Source organism: Acipenser ruthenus, chromosome 17 (assembly GCF_902713425.1).
Source record: "Acipenser ruthenus chromosome 17, fAciRut3.2 maternal haplotype, whole genome shotgun sequence".
Taxonomy (NCBI): Eukaryota; Metazoa; Chordata; class Actinopteri; order Acipenseriformes; family Acipenseridae; genus Acipenser; species Acipenser ruthenus.
The window spans coordinates 268,982-282,744 of record NC_081205.1 but is presented as its reverse complement, the minus strand read 5'-3'; the positions used below and the strand labels follow the sequence as shown (position 1 = coordinate 282,744).

Sequence of the window (13,763 nt, the reverse complement as noted above, 5' to 3'; positions counted from 1 at the left end):
TCGGAGCTCCTATTGCTCTCGATTGCACAGCTAATGAAGTGGAACTGACTGTCGTGTACCGCAGGAGGTCTCGGGGGCTTGATGTGATGCTGCAAAAGGAGTTCTCTGTATTGGAGGAGGCAATCAGGAAGCGAGAGGGACTTCTACTCTGCAGTCTGCCGCTGAGCAGCTTGCAGAGATGTACAAAGATGTATATCACATTCCTGTTTGCTGGAGCTTATCCAATCGTTGATCAGTTTCTTTCTTTCCCTCGTGCCCGCTCACTCTTTATCTAGGATTTCTCTCCCTCATGCTTCTCCTCCCCACTCGCTCTCCTCCAGATGTCCGTCTCAAACTCAACTTTAATCATACTGTACAAAGAGACATATCAGGAACCCTTTTAACCAGAGTAACTAACGCACGCCGTCACTAATCAGCACAATGCTGCCGCAGTGCACTGTAGATTCTGGAGGCTGTGCTGATGGATGGCACTTGGCCACCTCTTCAGTATCCTGCTCTCCACTCCCATTCACAGCGCTAATGCTGGCACTTCAGTGTCCTGGAGGAAGGTACAAATCATGGTAGGTTATCCGTTTTGAAATGAATCTCTATATTGGAAACACAAGGACGAATTCATGAGATGCGTCAGGATAGCATTACACTAATTAATCTTTGTTTTCTTTTCTGTGCACGGCATCGCCTCTGGTTTGGCCCTTTTTAATTGGATTGATTCTCCCTTCGTCCCGCTATTGAGTGCTGGGAGTGGACGTGACCCAGCTCTCTGGCCTGGGGGGGAGGTGGTGGCTGGAGAACAATGAGAGCCTGTTACACATGTTTCTGTTTTATTAAAACCATTGCAGAAAGAAATTCTGCTCTGCTGTGCTCTGCGCCTCTCTGCAGTAAAGCTGGGGTGGGACAGAGAAGCTGGATCTTCTGGGTTTTCCCGGCTGAAGGTTTTCTGAATGAGTAAGTCGTGTCCCGGCTGAAGGTTTTCTGAATGAGTAAGTCGTGTCCCGGCTGAAGGTTTTCTGAATGAGTAAATCGTGTCCCGGCTGAAGGTTTTCTGAATGAGTAAGTCGTGTCCCGGCTGAAGGTTTTCTGAATGAGTAAATCGTGTCCCGGCTGAAGGTTTTCTGAATGAGTAAGTCGTGTCCCGGCTGAAGGTTTTCTGAATGAGTAAATCGTGTCCCGGCTAGTCGTGATGATTCAGCAATTTAACTCTGCAAGTTACATTTTTTTTTTTTTTAAACCAAACATCAGCAGAATTGTCGGTGAATAGTTTACCTCTGCCTGCCTGCAGTCCCACTGACAGGCAGCCAGGCTGCCTGAAATCGAAGACGAACGCGGATCAGGGGTTGTCTGTCGTTGCAGTGCTAGCCAGACTGAGTGGAGTGCAGTCATGAGCCACGACTAGGTCAAGCAGACAGACGCGGTCTGTTTTTCTCTCTGCTTGTCGATTTCATTTTTATAGTCGAATCTCGAATATGATTACAGTTTATTGAAACAGGAAGTGACCCGAATATCCACACAAGTTTGTTATCTGCTAGAAAAACTTACTGTTTTATAATCTACACTACTATCTTCTCTTTTTTTGTTTCTTTTACGCTTAAATAAGCAAAGGCAGACCCATCGAAGGTATACAGAATTACAAAGTAAATCTGCATCATGTATTAAACCAGCTTGATTTCCCTCTTGAAATACATTGTATTTGCCACCCACAGCCTGTATCTCACAGCTTCCCCCCTCTCCCTCTCTCTCTCTGTTTCTCCAGGTTCTGTATGCAGAAGAGTGCCAAGCTGGTTCCCGGAGTGACGCTGGATTTAATTGAGAAGTAGGTGCCAGGGTTCGTCAGATCCCCATGCTGTCCTGTGGCGTTGGGTTTAGTTTCCAGGGTGATGTGGAAAGTGGGGCAGGAAGCTCTGCTCATGTTAATGAGCCGCTGGTCAGGAGTCGCCCCAGGTCTTGGCATCGAGGGCCAGTTGTTGGGAGACAAACCCACTCAAGCTGTATCTAACCAGGCTCTCTACAAAGCTGCTGTGCAGACTGATGAGTCCTCCTTCATCCCTGCGACTATCTGCATTCTCAATAGAGGATCCTGTAACGTCACAAAATCATATAGGAGGGCGTGTATATTATTGTGACGTGCAATAGAAAGGTATTTAAGAGTTAAACTAGGAGTGTCACGGTATTGAATCTGTACCGTGACCTCCCTGCTGTAAACCTGCTCTTTCCCAATGGGAGTCATGCGCTGCCATTAACAGGATGCTCAGGAAGTTCATTCTAACCCCGATCTCGCTCTTCAGTGAAAGTTTCATTAACAGGAAGTTCATTCTAACCCTGATCTCGCTGTTCAGTGAAGGTTTCATTAACAGGAAGTTCATTCTAACCCTGATCTCGCTCTTCAGTGAAAGTTTCATTAACAGGAAGTTCATTCTAACCCTGATCTCGCTGTTCAGTGAAGGTTTCATTAACAGGAAGTTCATTCTAACCCTGCCCTCGCTCTTCAGTGAAGGTTTCATTATCACAGCCTTGGCAGAGCTGTTCCCAAGGCCAGCCTGCAGCACGGTCCTGCCTCGTGGAGACAGACTTCATCAAACTATTCAGACTTTATTTAACAGGGTAGTGCCGTGAGACAGAGCTGCTTCCTTCCAAGGAGCCAGTTACATAAAGCAGCACAAAACAGACGCTGGCTAATAACCAAGATAATGAAATGCTAATTATCGAAGAGGAATGCATGAAAACTTAAAACATCGAAATAATAAACAGAAAGGTTTATTATGCAAGTCTCAACATTTCTGCATTCAAGACCACAGAGGAACTGAAAGCTGTTCCTGGTAAGCTTCACCAGTAGACCCAAAATGTTCTCTCTCTCTCTCTCTCTCTCTCTCTCTCTCTCTCTCTCTCTCTCTCTCTCTCTCTCTCTCTCTCTCTCTCTCTCTCTCTCTCTCTCTCTCTCTCTCTCTCTCTCTCTCTCTCTCTCTCTCTCTCTCTCTCTCTCTCTCTCTCTCTCTCTCTCTCTCTCTCTCTCTCTCTCTCTCTCTCTCTCTCTCGGTGGTGCACTGTTGAGAGGTACAGTGCTAGCAGGAATAGAAAAAAAACCTATTGATTCATTTAAAAAAAAAAAAAAAAAAAGGTTCCCTTTCATTGCTGATTCTTTTGAACAGATAATTGAGTAAGTTCACACAGCAGCAGTGTGCGTGTTTGCCTGGTTCTTCTCCCATAATACCCAATTAATATTAATTAAGCACAGGGCAGGGTTTTGCTGTTTAATTGATCATGCTGCTGCATTCGAGTTTCTGTGCTTCACAAACAGCTTCATGGAGGCAGCAGGGAGGCAGAGCCAGCCCCTCTCCAGCCCCTCTCTAGCCCATCACCTGGGGAGCCAGCTACTGGCTGTGCAGGGAGGGGGTCAGGGAGCAGGGTTGCCCCAAGGTGTCCTGCAGTGCACAGCCCCACTGAGAGGGTCACTGAGCAGGGTCGTTCCAAGGTGTCCTGCAGTGCACAGCCCCACTGAGAGGGTCACTGAGCAGGGTCGTTCCAAGGTGTCCTGCAGTGGGACTGGAGAGAGTCACTGAGCAGGGTCCCCCCAAGGTATCCTGCAGTGGGACTGGAGAGAGTCACTGAGCAGGGTTGTTCCAAGGTGTCCTGCAGTGGGACTGGAGAGGGTCAGGGAGCAGGGTCACACCAAGGTGTCCTGCAGTGGGGCTGTGCACTGAGAGGGTCAGGGAAGAGGGTCCCCCCAAGGTATCCTGCAGTGGGACTGGAGAAGGTCACTGAGCAGGGCCACACCAAGGTGTCCTGCAGTAGAACTGGAGAGGGTCAGGGAGGAGGGTCGCTCCAAGGTGCCCTGCAGTGGGAGCCTGGTTCCAGGCTGCGTCCCGCTGCAGTCTGGGTTGTGTGAAAGGAAGGATTAGAAGTGTGCGGAGCCGGAGAATCTTTGCTGCTCAGTACAATTTGATATCCTCATTAACACAGCAATGTTCTTGGTTTGTGGGACTGGCCTGTGCTTTAACCATTTGATCTACACGCATTGGCTGGAAAGCATGTAGAAGCTGGATGTTTATTCCCTGTCTGTCCTGTTAGGATCCCTGGCCGGCTCAATGACCGTCGCACTCCGCTAGGGGAGCTGAACTGGATCTTCACAGCCATCACCGACACCATCGCCTGGAACGTGCTGCCCAGAGGTGAGGCTGCACTCCTTTCAATGCTGTTTTTTTCCAACCTTAAGTTTTTGTTAAGCGTCTTTCTTCTTTTATACACATAGACTTGTATACATACAACACACACAGACACGCCATGCATTAAAATGCACACTCCTGCTTACTCACACACCTTACACATTCACATACAATGCAATATTTTACACTTGTAAATACAGTGCATGCTCAACACACACACACACACACACACACACACACATACAGACAGACACACAGGCACACACACAGTCCTTCTCTGCTCTGTTTCTGTCAGAGCCCTTACGTCCTTCCTCTGCCCACAGACCTGTTCCAGAAGCTGTTCCGCCAGGACCTGCTGGTTGCCAGTTTATTCCGCAACTTCCTATTGGCCGAGAGGATAATGAGGTCGTACAACTGCACGCCTGTGAGCAGCCCCCGCCTGCCCCCCACGTACATGCACGCCATGTGGTGAGTGATCCTCGCGGGTTACAGCGCACTGCCCTGCCAGCACCAGCACAGAACTGGGGATTCAAGCAGAATAGCGATACAGTATATAGAGTGTTAGACAGTAATATAATCATGCAGTAATAGAGGATTGTACTTTTTCTCAGAGTATCTCTTTTTATTCCTGCTGTCATTTTAAATTTTATATATATATATATATATATATATATATATATATATATATATATATATATATATATATATATATATATATGGTTATTATTCACTTGCATACTTTTATTATCCTAGAATACTTTGTTATTGTTATTATTATTATTATTATTATTATTATTATTATTATTATTATTATAATGGACTAGTTATTGAGTTAATAAGCAGACTAGTTATCTCATTCTGTCATGGCTGTTGTGATTTGTATCCATGTGTTCTTTGATAATTCCTACCACAATGCAAGCATGCTGACCCCTGAATATCTAGACTCCCCCTGTGTCAGGGCTGAGGGGAAGCAGGGCTGGACTGTGGGTGTGCTGTGAGGCGCTCTGTCCACTCTCTGTGTACTGTCTGCATCTACTAACTCATCAGTACCACTTCACTGATGTTTCCACCCGTGTATCCTTTTACAGGCAGGCCTGGGACCTGGCAGTGGACATCTGCCTGTCTCAGCTTCCCACGATAATCGAGGAGGGAACGGCATTCAAGGTAAGTGCAGTAAGACCCACAGAGACAGACAGACACACACATTGAGGATGACAATACTGTAGATCCTTGCTGGCACTGAAAAGGCAAGTAAACCAGATGCCCACCTCCAAACTTGACAAAGTTTAAATCAAAGAACATTTGGAATATTTGCAAGTTAGGAGAAACTGTGTGTCATTGGTGCAGATCATGCATGCAGCACCGGATGCAGGTCCTTGCAGTGTGAATCTTCTTGCATGTTTCAATGTGCAGGTCATGCATGCAGTGCAGGTTGTGTGTCCTTGCCATGCTAATCAGTGTCTCTTTCTGTTACAACCTGTTCAGCATGCAGAGGGGATGCTGTACAATGTGGCGCGGTTCACTGTAAAGGGAATGAGTTTAATTTGATGATGTTGACACCAATAACTTGAACATGGTCCAGCAGGCAGGAAACCGGGCCCCCCTTCAGGACAGGAGCTAGCAGGGAGGCAGCTGTTTTAAAGGTGAACTCTGTCTGGAAAGAGATTCGCTGGCTTCTAGCACAGAGGAATGGCCGAAACAGACACAAGCACATTCACACAAGTTACAGGAGATTACTTTTTGCATAACCAGTGTGCGGCTTGAACCCCGTGAGGTAATGAGGTTCTGCCATTTCCTGCTGTGGTTTGATCAGTAAACTCTGCTGTAATCCTTTAAGAATAAAAAAGGCACTTTAGCTTTTGAGTAGTTTTATCATCAAAGATTCTGAGCGGTTGTGTAACTGGCCATTCAGGGTCTGTATGCACTGGCTCCTTATCTCTGTGGAGCTGATACTGCACACCACTGTATCAGCCTGCACTGTCCCTGGGGTGCTGCTCTGCACACCCTGTATCAGCCTGCACTGTCCCTGGGGTGCTGCTCTGCACACCCTGTATCAGCCTGCACTGTCCCTGGGGTGCTGCTCTGCACACCCTGTATCAGCCTGCACTGTCCCTGGGGTGCTGCTCTGCACACCCTGTATCAGCCTGCACTGTCCCTGGGGTGCTGCTCTGCACACCCTGTATCAGCCTGCACTGTCCCTGGGGTGCTGCTCTGCACACCCTGTATCAGCCTGCACTGTCCCTGGGGTGCTGCTCTGCACACCCTGTATCAGCCTGCACTGTCTCTGGGGTGCTGCTCTGCATCAGGCTCTTGGGATGGTTGTGGATCATGGAATTTAAAGTGGAAACTCCACTTTACTCCATTCCACTGTAGATTTGCACCATTCTGTGGTTTACCTACCAGTACGTGCTTAATCAGACGCACTGCAGCACGTTTTAGAAACGCCATGCTCGTTATGGAAAATGTCTTTTTTTTTTTTTTATTGGCTCGGTGGAACGTACATTTTAACCAAGATCATCCCCTACCACTTTTTGACTTGGTGTGCAATTAAATGACTCCTACCTATGGGTTCATAGACCCCAGTTAACACCAATCTTGGACTGCTTTACCTAGATTAACATCAGTTAAATCCTAGTTAAAATGTTATATGTGTGCCTGTGGGCGGCTCCTTGGCCCAGTCAGGCCAGCTGTGTGGTCCTGGCACTCCTACAGCAGCTGTGTGCTGTGTGGTCCCGGCACTCCTACAGCAGCTGTGTGCTGTGTGGTCCTGGCACTCCTACAGCAGCTGTGTGCTGTGTGGTCCTGGCACTCCTACAGCAGCTGTGTGCTGTGTGGTCCTGGCACTCCTACAGCAGCTGTGTGCTGTGTGGTCCTGGCACTCCTACAGCAGCTGTGTGCTGTGTGGTCCTGGCACTCCTACAGCAGCTGTGTGCTGTGTGGTCCTGGCACTCCTACAGCAGCTGTGTGCTGTGTGGTCCTGGCACTCCTACAGCAGCTGTGTGCTGTGTGGTCCTGACACTCCTACAGCAGCTGTGTGCTGTGTGGTCCTGGCACTCCTACAGCAGCTGTGTGCTGTGTGGTCCTGGCACTCCTACAGCAGCTGTGTGCTGTGTGGTCCTGGCACTCCTACAGCAGCTGTGTGCTGTGTGGTCCTGGCACTCCTACAGCAGCTGTGTGCTGTGTGGTCCTGGCACTCCTACAGCAGCTGTGTGCTGTGTGGTCCAGGCACTCCTACAGCAGCTGTGTGCTGTGTGGTCCAGACACTCCTACAGCAGCTGTGTGGTCCTGGCACTCCTACAGCAGCTGTGTGCTGTGTGGTCCTGGCACTCCTACAGCAGCTGTGTGCTGTGTGGTCCAGGCACTCCTACAGCAGCTGTGTGGTCCAGGCACTCCTACAGAGCTGTGTGGTCCAGGCACTGTTAGAGCAGCTGTGTGTTTAATTGCAGCACAGAGAGACGCTGCACAGCTTGTCAGGGCGTTTACTGCAGTGTAGGCTTGCTATCCTTGAAAGTGACATTCAGACTCTGGTATTCTTAAAGGTGCTTTTGTTTGTTTCAATACGTCTCGCTTCCTGCTTTCACAGCCCCGTGCCACAATGCTCTCCAAGCAGTTCAATGAGTGAATCTGAATTTGAATAACTGATTTCAGTGCATAACCAGGCTGGTCTGCATCAATTCCTGTCCCTATCCAACAGGAAGAGTGAAAACAGTTCCTAAGTACTGTACCATTCATGTGCAAACTACACATATGAGAATACTACAGGCCCGTAGACCGCTAACTGTTCACAGTAAAGGCCCTGCTGAATCTAGGCTTCTCTTCACCTAGCGAACCATGTGAAGTGTATTCTTATTTGTGATGTTTATATAATTGAATGTAAAGCATTGAATGTATTCCTCCTATCCCAGCACTGGACTGAGTGCCTGTTCTTTGACTGCGAAGAGGTGGTCCTGGTGCAGAGGTTTAGAGGGCTGGAAGTTTGTCGCCCTGCTGTCTGCCCCGCTCTCTCTCTCTCTCTCTCTCTCTCTCTCTCTCTCTCTCTCTCTCTCTCTCTCTCTCCTCTCCCTCCCTCCCTCTCTCCCTCTCCCTCTCCCTCTCTCCCTCCACCCTGATTGATCTGCTGTTCCCCCTGTTCTCTCCACAGCACAGCCCCTTCTTCGCGGAGCAGCTGACTGCCTTCCAGGTCTGGTTGACGATGGGAGTGGAGAACCGTAACCCCCCGGAGCAGCTTCCCATCGTGCTGCAGGTAGGGGGTCCCGGGGACTGGGGGGTGCAGGGGGTGCTGGGAGTGGGAGTGGGAGTGGGATGTTCAAGCAGTAAATGCACCAGAACGCTTCAATTATCATACATCCAACAACTTCCCTCGTACAGCCAGGAGCAGCAAGCGCTGTCAAGCTCTGCCACATTGGCGTTTTCTTATCTTCCATATCGCATGCAGATCTACAGATTGTGAAGGCTTGCATCCTGCCCGTTTTACTCTGCAGCTGCCGCCCCCGCACCAGCATGTTAAGATGTTTCTTTTTTGCTAAGGAGGGAAGCGCCAGTACTTGGACACACAGGCTCCACCCTGCCCGGAGCACGACAGCGCTGGCAGGCAGCCCTGCTGGCAAAGGGCAGTGGAGGGGGGTGTGAGCCCCAGTGTGACAGACGTTAGGATCCAGATGGTGCTTCTGCCTTCACACCGTTTACGTTAAAACCAAAGCGTGTGAGGATTAATTAGGACTGATTGCTTGTTTATACAAACCACTTTCTCCAGCCGTAGAAGCAGCTGTCAGATTGTCTCCTCCTCTCTGTTGAGGGACGACGGGGTGGGCTATAATACTGTGCGCTTCCCCCTTGGCCCACTGCACCCCTGGGGTACCCTTACAAGACCTGGAGACTGGGGTGCTTCCCTGAAAGGGGTCTAGTACCCCACAACGTGATTCATTGTGTCTTGCGCTTTCTCTCTTCAGTTAAACAGTAGACATTGTGTCTGAGAGATTTGCTCCAGCAGTGTTTAAGCAAAAATGGTAACAGTTTGCATTGCAGTGACTGCCTGGCAGGCTGACACACACACACAGACACACACACACACACACACACACACACACACACTGCAAACAAACAGCAACATTCTGACACATTCTAATATAGCCAGCTCTTAGAAAATCACCCTGCTGCTGCTGCTGGTGGTGGTGATGGAGGCTTTTGCTATGAAATCTGTGCAGTGTATCATAACCCATCAGTAAAGATGCGTAGGGAGGTCTTGTTGGGTCAGCAGCGGGGAGTGGGGGTCGTGCACCTCTGGGCAGTGCTTTCATTCTACCAAGGTCGTTGAAGATCAAAAGCAATAAAATATCTTTGTTTGAATGTTTGTTATAGAATGGATTAAAAACAATGGAATGTGTGCTGTATTGATGTTAGCTGAGGCAGTACCTGACCTTTCTGATTCCAGTGGTAAATTGCAGTTTGTACTGAGCTACTTTGCAGCTGTGCAGGAAAGAGTTCTTGTATTACAATCAGATCTTAAACATGCCCGTGAAGGGGGTGCAGATGGTGGTGGTGTGGGCTCCTGCTGGCCTGGGTTTACCCTGCGATACACGTGCGAGGTGTGTGTGCGTGTTGGAAGCCTATGTGTGTGTCTGCCAGGCTCCCACGAGGTTTTATTGCTGTCATTCCATGAAACTCTCGTCTTTTAAATGTCAGTTTCAGATCCCATATGGAGGAATTTGTTTGTGCAGCCCGTGTGTGAACGCATTTAAACTAGCAACTTTGATTATTTCAATGGATCACTCTTTTTTCTTATTTTTTATTGCTGTAGATATGTAGATTGCACATCCGTTGTGCACGTTGATCTGTCTTTGCCGTACCCCCTCTCCCCTGGCTCTGTCTCCTGATTGCAGCCTTGCTGCCAGTTGCTCTGTGTTTGAGTTTCTGTTGTTCGGTGGCACAAGGCTTCTGCAGGGATTCACCTGCTTTTTGGGCCCATCGCATATTAATACAGAGGACAGGCTTAATTCTGCTGCGCGGGCCTGCCATCTGTCCACTAATCTGCCTCTGAAACATGGATTGCAGAAGATCTCATTCGTGAGCCGCGAGCCGCTTCGGACGTCATTCCCAAATAATGGCAAAGCTGATGAAGGTGAAGGGCGTGCCGTGGCTTTAGTCCCGCCGCTTCAGTCTCCACTGGGGAAAATTCCTTTGGTCAGCTTCCGTTGCTTCTTGTGTTTCTGAAATGAGTTCCAGTAGAACAGGGCAATCTCTGGACACATCCTTTCCACCGGAAAGCACAGTCTGAAAGTCTCATAATGTAATGAATTCTATAATCATACAGTCTAAATCAGTACATGATGATCATGGTCACAATGCAGTGTGTCTAAGTGGATATACTGTATAGGCGTAGAGAGACATGGAGAACACTTGCTGTAAAGTATAGGAGAGGTACTCACAGGATACACGTCTGCAGCTGAAAGTGAGCGCTCTCGTTTCTGCTCCCTGTCTTCCTTCAGGTCCTCCTGAGTCAGGTGCACCGGCTCCGAGCGCTGGACCTGCTGGGCCGCTTCTTGGACCTGGGCCCGTGGGCCGTCAGTCTGGTGAGTCTGATTCTCGCACTCATCCGTGTTCTTGGGGATGAAAAAAGACTCCCGCTGCATAGTGGTTTAATCCTGACCTGGTTTTACTCTTTTCATAAGACACATCTGAGCTTCTTGCCAATACACTGTGGCTAATCAAGTCCGTAGTAAAACATGGAATGGGTGAAACCGCTATGCAATAGGTTTCTTATTTCTATCCCTGTGCGCACCCTCATCCCTGCGCGCACCCTCATCCCTGCGCACCCTCACTGTCAGTAGATTCTGAGTGTCTCTCGTTCCCCCTCCCCCAGGCTCTCTCTGTCGGGATCTTCCCCTACGTCCTCAAGCTCCTGCAGAGTTCAGCGCGGGAGCTGCGGCCACTGCTGGTGTTCATCTGGGCCAAAATCCTGGCCGTGGACAGCGTGAGTACCCAGCGCTCCTCTCCTCTCTCTCCCTCCCCTCTGCTCTCTGCCTCATGCTATTGCATTTAATGTACTATGTCTCCACCATGACCAACGCAAGCACACCTTACTGGCGCAGCCATTAATGGTTTGTTTTAGGACAGCCTGGAAAATGAGATGGGGGTCATTTCTCTGTGTTCATTTCAGAAAGGTGTTCATTTTTTAGTTTGTTCTTTCGTAGCCCCTGATCCTGGGGATTGTCAGCCCGGGACCCTGTGTGAGCGATCTTTCTGATACCAGTGTAAATGCTGAGAGTCTGTTAGGATCAAGCTGGTGTGGAGACTGATCCCTGCTCTAATAATCTGTTCAAATTACATTTTTCTAGAAGAAACAATAAATAAGGCTGGTATAAGGACCCTGGGTGAGAATGAAGGTCAGGACATCCAGTCCTTCTGTGCTAATTCTCAAACTCTTTGTCGTTGCAGTCGTGCCAAGCTGATCTTGTGAAGGACAATGGCCACAAGTACTTCCTGTCTGTCTTGGCAGACCCCTACATGCCGGTGAGTTTGGAGGCTCTCTCTCTATCTCTGTTGTGACCCGATTTGAACCCCGGTCTTGTGTTTAAAGCACGGTGAATAGGCAGGCTGCACCATCCAGCCACCATTGGCAGAAGGTTTTTGTAACGTTTTTAAAAATGTTCCTTTTGTGTATTCCAGGCAGAGCACAGGACCATGGCAGCTTTCATCTTGGCAGTGATCGTGAACAGTTACAACACAGGGCAGGTGAGCGAGAGGGAGAAATCTGAGAGAATTGAAAACGACGAGGGTGCTCACAGTGGTCCTTCACGAGTCGGTACAGAGTGACCCAGACGGGGCGCTGCATTGCTAGCGACTGCTTCTCTCTCCCCCTCTCTGCAGGAGGCCTGTCTGCAGGGGAATCTCATTGCAATCTGCTTGGAGCAGCTCAATGACCCTCACCCGCTCCTGCGCCAGTGGGTGGCCATCTGTCTGGGACGCATCTGGCAGAACTTCGACTCTGCGCGCTGGTGCGGCGTGCGGGACAGCGCCCACGAGAAGCTCTACAGCCTGCTATCGGACCCCATTCCAGAGGTGCGGGGTGGGGCTGTGCTTTGGGAAACGGGAGCTCCCTGTATGGTTGCGTGCGACACCCATTTAAGAAGTTTACTGTAGTAAAAGCATAGCCTGTGTAATAAAGCATAGTGAAATCATGGGAAATCATAGGCTAGCATTGTAAAGCCCAGAGAGGTATGGTAAAGCAATTTAAGAAACATGGCAAAACATTTGAAACAATGGTAAATGCAAAGGTTAACAATGGAAAAAGCACTGGGAAACTGCACAACTGCTTTACAGATTTATTGTGTTAAACCTTTTTTTTTTAATAAGGGAGTTCCCATGTGAATCTCTTCGTGAAAAGACTATGACACCATGTCTAGGCAATAAAGAATAACGGCATTTTACTGAATAAAATATTTAAACCTAAAATGAAACATACTGGCAATAATGCCAGCAGTACCTCTAGCTGTCAGGAGCCACCCCCCCCTTCCCCCTTGATGATTCAGCCCCTACAAGCGTGCTCCCCTTTCCTCTCCTCTCCTCTCCTCCCCTCCCCTCCCCTTTTCTCCCATGCCCTCTCCTCTCCATGCCTCTCCTGCCCTCTCCTCCCCTCCCCTTTCCTTTCCTCTCCTCTCCTCCCCTCCCCCTTTCCTTTCCTCTCCTCCCCTCCCCTTTCCTCCCATCCCCTCCTCTCCATGCCTCCCCTGCCCTCTCCTCCCCTCCCCTTTCCTTTCCTCTCCTCTCCTCCCCTCCCCTTTCCTCCCATCCCCTCTCCTCTCCATGCCTCTCCTGCCCTCTCCTCCCCTCCCCTTTCCTTTCCTCTCCTCTCCTCCCCTCCCCTTTCCTCCCATCCCCTCTCCTCTCCATGCCTCTCCTGCCCTCTCCTCCCCTCCCCTTTCCTTTCCTCTCCTCTCCTCCCCTCCCCTTTCCTCCCATCCCATCTCCTCTCCATGCCTCCCCTGCCCTCTCCTCCCCTCCCCTTTCCTTTCCTCTCCTCCCCTCCCCTTTCCTTTCCTCTCCTCTCCTCCCCTCCCCTTTCCTCCCATCCCCTCCTCTCCATGCCTTTCCTGCCCTCTCCTCCCCCCCCTTTCCTTTCCTCTCCTCTCCTCCCCTCCCCTTTCCTCCCATCCCATCTCCTCTCCATGCCTCCCCTGCCCTCTCCTCCCCCCCTTTCCTTTCCTCTCCTCTCCTCCCCTCCCCTTTCCTCCCATCCCCTCCTCTCCATGCCTCCCCTGCCCTCACCTCCCCTCCTCTCCCCTTTCCTTTCCTCTCCTCCCCTCCCCTTTCCTCCCATCCCCTCCTCTCCATGCCTCCCCTGCCCTCTCCTCCCCTCCCCTTTCCTTTCCTCTCCTCCCCTCCCCTTTTCTTTCCTCTCCTCTCCTCCCCTCCCCTTTCCTCCCATCCCATCTCCTCTCCATGCCTCCCCTGCCCTCTCCTCCCCTCCCCTTTCCTCTCCTCTCCTCCCCTCCCCTCCCCTTTCCTCCCATCCCCTCCTCTCCATGCCTCCCCTGCCCTCACCTCCCCTCCCCTTTCCTTTACTCTTCTCTCCTCCCCTCCCCTTTCCTCCCATCCTCTCCTCTCCAT

General features: G+C 50.0%; 1 protein-coding gene across 4 annotated transcripts in view; it reads left to right on the top strand.

Annotated features, from left to right (window-relative positions):
• LOC117423503 (regulatory-associated protein of mTOR-like) overlaps positions 1–13,763 on the top strand; it is an 84,032-nt gene that overhangs the window by 39,059 nt on the left and 31,210 nt on the right. For all 4 annotated transcript variants that reach the window (XR_004547794.3, XM_034039398.3, XM_034039399.3 and 1 more), the window contains exons 7-16: positions 1,751–1,810; positions 4,063–4,163; positions 4,481–4,625; positions 5,246–5,321; positions 8,299–8,400; positions 10,643–10,726; positions 11,017–11,127; positions 11,592–11,666; positions 11,823–11,888; positions 12,024–12,215. Coding sequence is in view for 3 of the 4 variants with exons in the window: in XM_034039398.3 (XP_033895289.1) it covers positions 1,751–1,810; positions 4,063–4,163; positions 4,481–4,625; positions 5,246–5,321; positions 8,299–8,400; positions 10,643–10,726; positions 11,017–11,127; positions 11,592–11,666; positions 11,823–11,888; positions 12,024–12,215 (1,012 nt within the window). In the remaining variant the exon portion in view is untranslated. The remainder of the gene's footprint in view (positions 1–1,750; positions 1,811–4,062; positions 4,164–4,480; positions 4,626–5,245; positions 5,322–8,298; positions 8,401–10,642; positions 10,727–11,016; positions 11,128–11,591; positions 11,667–11,822; positions 11,889–12,023; positions 12,216–13,763) is intronic.